The sequence below is a fragment of the Octopus bimaculoides genome, chromosome 21 (assembly GCF_001194135.2).
Source record: "Octopus bimaculoides isolate UCB-OBI-ISO-001 chromosome 21, ASM119413v2, whole genome shotgun sequence".
NCBI lineage: Eukaryota > Metazoa > Mollusca > Cephalopoda > Octopoda > Octopodidae > Octopus > Octopus bimaculoides.
Window position 1 is genome coordinate 1,841,656 of NC_069001.1, and position 9,047 is coordinate 1,850,702.

Sequence of the window (9,047 nt, forward strand, 5' to 3'; positions counted from 1 at the left end):
TTTAAAGCCTGGTTCGTATTTTAAGTTACGAGAACGTAAACAAAACAAATCCGGTTGTCAAGCAGTGGTGGTGGACAAACGCGCGCGCACTGGGTTTCTTTCAGTTTCCGTCTACCAAATCCACTCAAGACTACAGTTGATCCGGGGCTATAGTTGAAAATACTTGCCCAAGCTGCCGTGCGGTGGGACTGAACCCTAGACCACATGATTGGTATGCAAACTTCTTAACCACACAGCCACGCTGTGTTGTAACTCTGTCTCACCTGGGTTAAACCATCCCAGATAGTTTGCTTCGTCCGGTAATAATAGTTGTGATAAGAGTTTAAGGCGATCTTTCGATACTAGTCCGAAATATCGGCCTTTTCCTAGTATCGAAAGATCGCCATCTAATGTACCTCTTTTTATTTTACGATGATCGGGTGTGATTTGAAAAGAAAAAAATGACTGCTATTTTTAGCAGGAGAGACACCGCGCAGAAGCTCCCTCGTTGGCAAATACATGACCATCACAAATGCAACGCTTGACGGGTTTGTCAGAGAGAGCAAGCAGAGCCAACCAGGCTGGCAGCACTACTTAAAAAAAAAAAAGAGAAACGAAAGAAATTGAATGTAATTCTTCGCTTGGCGTGCCATTCAGAAAAGGCTCGCGGGCCGCAGGTTGCCTTTGTTTTTAGAGGTTGTCATTAAAAATTAAAATATTGCTTGAACAGGAAAAGACAACCGAGTTATTTCCCTTTATACGTATATTGTCACGTTTACGTTTTGATGCGTCCAAACTGAGTTGGAGAAGCAGAACAATAAAAGAATTATATCCTGCAATTAACTGACACATTTGTCCAATTCCAGGCAAAACCAAAAGTCGCGATTGTCCCCATTGTGACTTCATAGCAGGCAGCTTCTTTTATTTTTAAAATCCTTTCCTTCAGACTCATACGTTGAATTCGAGGAACCAACATTTTTTGGTTCATTTATAGTTCAAAGCCCGGTTACGAAAAACAAATAAAAAAAAAAAGCTAGCCTACTGGACGTAAAAAACGAAAATGGAAGCAAAAATTGCGCAATTTTCGGGGGTTTGTGGAGAGAGGACTTTCGGAAAATTCACAAAATCTGATATTTCCTTCAGAACTTTCAGGAAAATGGATATATATTAATGAAATTTTATAGAAATACCGTTCAAATGGCACAGATTACGATTATTAAGAAATTTGTGGGGAAAATGTTTTCCTGAAAGTTATAAGGGAAAAAATCGGATCATGTGAATTTTCCGAAAGTCCTCACCCCGCCCCCTTTACGTTCTGAGTTCAAATTCTGCCAAAGTTGACTTTGCCTTTCATTCTTTCAGGGTCAATAAATTAAGTACCAGTTGTGTACTGGGATCGATCTAATCGACTGGCTCCCTCCCCCAAATATTTCGGGCCTTGTGCCTAGGGTAGAAAAGAATAATCATTCTTTCTCATTTTGGTACAAGGCCAGCAATTAACAGGGGATGATGCTAGTCAAATACCCTGACCCCAGTACTTAACCGGTACTTATATTATTGACTTAAAAGAATGAAAGGCAAAGTTGACCTCAGTGGGATTTGAACTCAGAACATAAGGAACTGGAAATGACACCAACAATTTTGTCCAAAGTGCTAATGATTCTGCCACCTCACTGCCTTAATGATAATTAAGTAACGATTTCAAAATTTTGGTATGAGTCCTGTAACTTTTTTAAGTGGGGACAGGTTAGTCAATTACTCCAGTACTCAAAGGGTACTTATTTTATTTAACCCCCACCGTGGTCCTAGAAAGGATGAAAGGCCAAGGCAAGCTAGACAGGATTTGAACTCAATGTAAAGAGCTGGAAAAAATGTCATTGTCTGATATACTAACAGTTCTGTCATCTCACCACCTTAATGAGAACAAGGATTGTGGTGGTGGTGATGACGATAAGAAGAAAATGATGACATGAAAAAACAAGACAGAATAGGAAGCAGATAAAGACAAATGATAGAAGCCATTAGAAAATGGCCGAAAGAAAGCAAAAATGAAGAAGAAAAATGGAAGACAAAAGAGAACAAGGAAAATAAAAATAATAAAAGGACAAAATACAAGAGTGACTTCAGTTAACAAATTTACTTTCATTCATGTGGTCACATATCTACAGTCAATATTTTGGTAAAAGAGGCAGGATAGCACTAATATTCCAATATATATATATTTGATTAGTTTATGTTGCTGTGAAGTTCTTTCTTTGAGAGGAGCCATCAGTGTTAAGGCCATGTGAAGCAACTTTATTTATTTAGATATTTTTTGCTTTTTGGGTGGTTTTTTGCATTTTTTTTTAAAGAAAATATAAATTTCATTTTATTTTATTTTATTTCTAAATTGTTTTATTTAATTTTAGAAAAACTGAAGCATGTCATTGACAATTCCAGAACATATTGAATTTTGTGTGTGACTTTTGGTTCATCCTGTATGTGTGTATATGTATGTGTGTGCGTGTATGTATATAAATATATATATGTATATGTATGTATTTTGGCCTGCTGACTTAGTCAGTAGGGTGGCCTCATTAGAAAGCTAAAATGATGCAAAGTGCATTGTGACTAGCGATGTATAACAACATTCAACAGTCTGCTCAATCACATGATCATGTGATATATATATGAGTACGGGGCACTGCATTTGTGTGTGTGTGTGTGGTGGGAGGAAGAAGGAGCATACGGTTTAGGTGTATATATGCAGGGTTGTTTGGGGAGCAAGAATGAAAACGTGTTTGCATGATTAAGTATGCGTGTGTGTGTGTGTGTGTGCATGTATTTGTGGGTGTGTTAGTCCATATTGATTGTCAGTGGGGTGGTTTATGTGAGTGTGTGTGTAAGTGCATGTGCTTGTTTGTGTCCCTGTGTATATGCCTCTACATGAAACCATGTGTGTGTGTGTGTATGAGAGACAGAGAGAGAAAGAGAGAGAGAGAAGGAGAAATATGTCTCAGTTCTTGGTCTCATCTCCATTCTTTTCTTCCTTATTATTCTTATTATATTGGCGGTGCCACTCAATGTTGGTCTTTGACACTCCTTCGCCCCGTTTCGCAGCCTGTCTCCCGCTGTACATCACAATGATGCAAAGGACAATGGTGACAGCCACCATGCAGAGGCTGACATAGACACGGCTCCAGTCCTTGGCTTTGTTGATCACTGATATCCTAAAAGAGAGAGAGAGAGAGAAAAGAAACAAATATCAGAACCGAATAATAATAATAATAATAATAAAAACAAACAAACAAAACAATAACATGCATTGTTGAGTGGTAAAGAAATTCATTTTGCAACCATGTGGCTTTGGGTTCAGTCCCACTATATGACACCTTGGGAAAATGTTTTTGACTGTAGCCCAGGACAGATGCCTTGTGCAAATGAATTTGGAAGCCCCTTGATATAAGTAGGATCAACAACAAAAAAAAAAAAGCACTCCATTCCAGTGAGAGATAAATATCATTGGTTATATGCTGTATTTAATTCTTTTGCTTTCAAATTCTTCTGTCAAATTTAATAATTATCCATTCACAGTGTTTTGAATTAATTATGCATTATCTTGCAGCTTTGAGATTTTGATGATGTTATTGTTTATTGTTTATTTTTGGAATGACATTGTAGGGTAAGTGTGAGAGGCCAGATCTGGCTGGTTTAACCCTTTAGCATTCAGATTATTCTGTCTAACATAATCCTTATTTACGCACATTGTTTTGAACTAATCATGCATTATTTCATAGCTTCAAGATTTCAAAGATGTGATTGTATATTTTTAGAATGACATTGACAAGTAGGGGTGAGAAGCTGGATCTAACTGGTTTAAACATTAAACAGGTAGAATACTTGAGGCCAGACATGGCCAGTTTCAATGCTAAATGTTTAAATATAAGCTACTAATAGTTTCATGTCATGGAAACATACACAATTATTCAGCAGATTGATATATTGTGCCTTGTGTCTCCAAGTAATCTTCAGGCTCTCACCTGAAAGAATTGCTTGGAGACACAAGGTAAAATATATAAATCTGCTGGATCATTGTGTTTCCAAAGCATGAAACTATTAGTTGCTCATATTTAAATACTGTGTATATTAAATGGTGTGTGTGTGTATGTGTGTACGTGCATGTGTTTGACATACAACACTACTTGATAACGGTGTTGGTTTGTTTACTTTCCTGTAACTAGTTGTTCAGCATAACAGACTAATAGTTCCAGACCAATGCCTTGTAAATGAATTTAGTAAACAGAAAATGTGTGGAAGCCTATCATATATGTGTCTGTGTGTAGCATGCATGTGCACAGGTGCACATGCACTGGATTCAAGGTTACCAGAAATGACGAAGAGGGGAATACTTGAATGAAATTAAAAGAACTTATGGAGAGGCTACCATGATGGGACTATAGAAAATTATGTGAGAGAGAGGGAGAGACAGGAGGGAGACAAAGAGAGAGGGAGAGGAGGGAGACAAAGAGAGAGAGACAGGAGGGAGACAAAGAGAGAGAGACAGGAGGGAGACAAAGAGAGAGGGAGAGATAAAATCAATGAGGTATCCAGTTATGATGTATGGATGCTCTAAGAGCTGGACAGTTCAGAAACTGGTGCATTTGGAAAATGGAGATGGAGAAGATTATTGAGACTATTATGGATGGAAAGAAAAGAACAAAGAAAAAAAAAACAGGTCAATACTGCAGCAAATGAAATCTGAGAGAACTTTGGCAGCTATTGATTGTGAAATTTTGAAATAAAGAATAAAAATATAAATAAAAATTTGGTCATGCTATGAGGGCAGATAGCATAGAACAACACATTATTTTAAGAAAAACTGAGAATCCAAGAAAAAAAAAGCTGACAATGCTATGAATATATCAACCAGATAAAGACTCGCCATCAGGCCTCAACCATACTCTGAAAACCTTGCTTCCCTGGACATGGACACATTAAAGCTCATACATTTGGCAACTGATTTGGTAGACACCCACAAGATTATCCATTATTTTTCTAATAACAACCATAGGCACCTTTTTGAATCCCATACACCTAACACTCATGGATACACTTACAAGATTAACTACCCACATCAGCTATTAGAAGTCAGGACACTATATCCTTCAAAACTTCCATAGCCATGCTTCCTGAAATTCGTCAACAGCACACCTGATGCTTTCACCCCAATTGTTTTTAAGTGACTCATTAACCCTTTTGTTACTGTATTTAAGTGGTGACAAGGAGTCAGTGTAGACTCAAAAGTATGAGGGGGATGGGAATGAGTGGGATAGGGGGTGCCAGGAGAGAGGGGAGGAGAGTAGGGGATGTTTGAAAGTGCAGGGCAGCAGAATATAAATGATGAGACAGTAAACAGGACAAGAAAAAGATGGCATACTGTCGGGGAGGTTACAAGAGTGGATGAGGGGAAGGAGAGGGAGAAACAGACAGACAGAGAGGGGGGCAATTGGACAAAAGAGAGTTAACAGCTGAATATCATGATAAGGTTACTAAGAGCTAGATATCACAGTAGCGTTGAAAACAGGATATCACAGTGAAGTGCTGGATATCAAGATAAAGTGGAGTAGGTTCTCATTCTGCTCATTGAGTGTGTAACCAAATATATAATACAGCACACTTTTTATATTGACTGTTCTGGGTGCATTACTTCTGTTATACCACCTATCATTTGTTATTTATTTATTATTTATTTCTCTGCGTTGGACTGTGCCAAATGTATGAAATATACTGACTACACAATACATGCTGCAGCCCTGGGATGTTAATTTCTTTACTGAAAGACAACATTTCATTCTGCTGATACTCTGAGAGTCACATTTGAAACACCACATCCATAGATCTATGCTTTGCAAAATTTTTCGGGTGTCTCTTTGCCACTTTCAGATCAACCAAAGGCAAATCAATTCTATAAATTGCAGCCTAGCAAGCAATCTTGCTAACCACATTGAAACTAAGCTCAGACCACCATGAAGGGATGAAGATGAGGTTAACACAGCATAGTTAAGAAGAGGATAGCGAGATATCATGGTAGGGATGAGGGTAAACATTGGAATAAAATGGAATATACTCACGAAATGTATTCAGGGACATCTTCAACAGATTTATATTTCTTATGCCAAACCAAAATGCGTTTATCAAAATTAGTTGCTCTCTTAAGGTTAGCAGGATTTCCTAGAATTGAAGCATCACATTTTATTGCATCGTATGTTTAGTCACATTTATAGTGGTTTTATAACAGGGTGGACTAATTTTGGGGGTAGAATTTGGTTCTGTTTGTTGTGAAAAAAGATTGGTGGACTCGTACACATGCGTACGAATATCACATGTATGAAACTTGAAATGAAACATGAAATTTCGGAAAAAAATGTGTTGTGTCATTATGTATGTGTACGAGCCAACCATTAAATTCTGATTTAATCGTGATCTATACACTCTGAAAGGTATCTGTAAAAAAAATCAAAGCGGACTCGTGTGAATTATCCGAAATTCCTCTCCACCTGCGGAAAACATTTTTTTTTGACAACAAATTCCGACATAATCGGAATCTACACCATCTGAAGCGTATTTGTAAACAATTTTATTAAAAAATATCCATTTTTCTGAAAGTTATGAGGAAACAAAATCGGCGGGGTGCACTAGTGTGGTTATGACAAAAAACCCGTAATTTGGCGATTCGATAAATAAAAGTATCAGACTGAATTAAGTTCTGGGGGTCGATATGACAGTCCAGAACTTTTGAAAAGCAGTGATCCAGCATAACCCCAGTTTGGTGACTGATCCCCGCTCCATACACACACTACCAACATTTAAAAAAATGCTGATTAAGCAAGTCACACCAACCCAGTCACGCTCTGTTTTTAGGCTGCCTTATTCTGTTGCCCCTTCAACGAACTCTATCTCACCAAATTGGTTATCTATGTCGCCCACCAGAATCCCCTCCCTATCTCTTCTATACTCGTTATCCCTACCCCAGACCTCCTACTAAACACTTTTCTCAATGCATTCCTCAAAAATTCCATTCCAACAAGCGTCATCAACTGAACCAAACGTCGGTGGATCTACAAAGGTCGATGGTCACAGATACCGTCTGCCGTATCCAATTAAATAAAGCATAAGATTGGAGCACGCCTGGAGTTATCACCACGCTTGCTAAAGATCAGTTTTATTTTTCTACACTGAAGCATATCTAATTCCAATTTTAATTAACCGAATTCTTGGCTGTTAACAAACCATTTTGACTTTTTTTTAAAGATTTAGACTTACTTTACTAACTATTAATCAATTCTCTCTCTCTCTTTCTCTCTCACACACTCCAATTACTCTAGTATTTACTGAATAAAGGCGAAATGTCTAGTATATACACCTATTGTTTTTCTTTTTTTCTCTCCCTCCCTTCATTTCGTGTGTTTTGTGTTCATGCGTGTACAGTATAATGTGCATTCGTGAAGTTACAAGGAAAACCAGTTGATTATGGCCTATTTCCACAATTTTGACCCTTGTCCCTTCCAAATACACACACGTACAAAATCACGAAGTCGTAGAGATAAGAACGATTTCTGCTTTCTTTTAAGGCCCTACTTTCCTTCAGAACATAAATAAAGAGGTTAGGCTGGAAAAGAGGGTGAATGACGCAGTCTGTTAATTCCGATCGACTGCCAGGGTTTATTTATCTCCTTAAACAGCCCTTGTCACTTGCGTTCCTAGCAATAATGGTTTATGATTTAGGCTCAAGGCCAACGATTTTGGGGAAGAGGATGTCAATCGACTCCAGTACTTGACTGGTACTTTACTTTATTTTGTTGACCCCTGAAAGGATGAAAGGCGGTGTTGACCTTGGAAGGATTTGGACATATATGGTCCTGGTAATTATTGCTTTTCGTTTTTTAATACAAAACCACAAATTTGATAAGATGCAATATCATTACTCTCCCAGGAGAGAAGCACTAACGTGACAGGTTAAGCAATTTTAACTTTTTTTTTGTCTCTGCCCAAAACTCACCGCTTCACCAAGTCGATCACAGGCAAAGGAAGATGCCTCGGTCCAGATGCCTCAGATTATTAGAATAACAATGGTCCGAGGTTTAAGAGAAAACTAATTCAAAGTCCAATTAGTTTTCTCTTAATTAGGACTAAGTTAATAATTAATTGATTGCTTCTTAATAACGGGAGTACAAAACTTTTAAAACTTGCAAGGAAGTGGAAATGGAATCGTTTCGCGCACAATATTCACAGATGGCCCCCCCCCTTATTCTTCCTCAAGGACATCGGCGAATATAATAATTCCGACCGAGTGGTAATTGATAGAGAAACGCGATGCGATGAAGAATATGGTTTCAAAGCAACAGTTTGTGATGTGAGAAGGATCTAACCTTGGAGTTGTGAAGAATTACGGATCCCAGGAGTGAATTGCAAGAATGACTTGAAGCGATTGCCAACGAAAGAATCAGAGCATCGAAGAGAAGGTGACAGCCGAAGGAACCGACAACAGAACAGAGACGATGAAGACATGTTTTCTTAATAAATGTTTTGGATGTCAATGACAGACGGTGTATAGCGAAACGTAGTTCTCCTCAATAAAATTATTCCGCGTTGCTGGCCGGTTCCCCCCCTCTCTCCTTCCTTATCAATAGCGACACTACTACATAAATAAATAAACATAAGGCAACTGTGCGGTGCAGTAACAAGTTTGTCCCTTCCTCCACCTCCTCGGCGTGTTTCTTGTATCAATTCTTTAAAACAGAACATCTATAACCGTTAACCACCGACCTGTAAATTGAAATTTTTACCCATTTTCACCACGAATTTCGGTTTCTACTAAGCACTGTCACATTTTGCTGGAGTGACACGGACAGAATTCGTCGTGACATTTTGTAAGTAATGAAGAAATAAGCTACATGATCTATTTTCAAATTTTTTTTTTTCACATACCAATTCAATTCATTCGTTTTTTTCCTCCCGATTCATTTTCAGCGCTTAAATAGAACCACTTACAAAAAAAAGAATACGGTGTGTATACACACACACACACA

General features: G+C 38.0%; 2 protein-coding genes across 3 annotated transcripts in view; one reads left to right on the top strand and one right to left on the bottom strand.

Annotated features, from left to right (window-relative positions):
• Positions 1-2,097: 2,097 nt before the first annotated feature.
• Positions 2,098-8,600, bottom strand: LOC106877795 (UPF0389 protein CG9231). Its single transcript, XM_014926806.2, has 3 exons — positions 8,388-8,600; positions 6,090-6,189; positions 2,098-3,188 (listed from the first exon to the last, which is right to left on the bottom strand). The coding sequence occupies exons 1-3, from the start codon at positions 8,524-8,526 to the stop codon at positions 2,975-2,977; spliced, it is 453 nt and encodes a 150-aa protein (XP_014782292.1). The 5' UTR covers positions 8,527-8,600; the 3' UTR covers positions 2,098-2,974.
• Positions 8,601-8,652: 52 nt separating this feature from the next.
• LOC106877793 (zinc finger-containing ubiquitin peptidase 1) overlaps positions 8,653-9,047 on the top strand; it is a 21,455-nt gene continuing 21,060 nt past the window's right edge. For both annotated transcript variants that reach the window (XM_014926803.2, XM_014926802.2), the window contains exon 1: positions 8,653-8,888. The gene's annotated coding sequence lies outside the window, so the exon portion shown is untranslated. The remainder of the gene's footprint in view (positions 8,889-9,047) is intronic.

Bases quoted from the DNA above. Each gene is read 5' to 3' on its own strand.
- LOC106877795 (XM_014926806.2), bottom strand. From the start codon at position 8,526: ATGTCTTCATCGTCTCTGTTCTGTTGTCGGTTCCTTCGGCTGTCACCT. The intron at 6,190-8,387 runs GTTAGATCCTTC...CTTCAATTCTAG, and splicing joins TAATTCTTCACAACTCCAAG to GAAATCCTGCTAACCTTAAG. The intron at 3,189-6,089 runs GTGAGTATATTC...TCTCTCTTTTAG, and splicing joins GATGTCCCTGAATACATTTC to GATATCAGTGATCAACAAAG.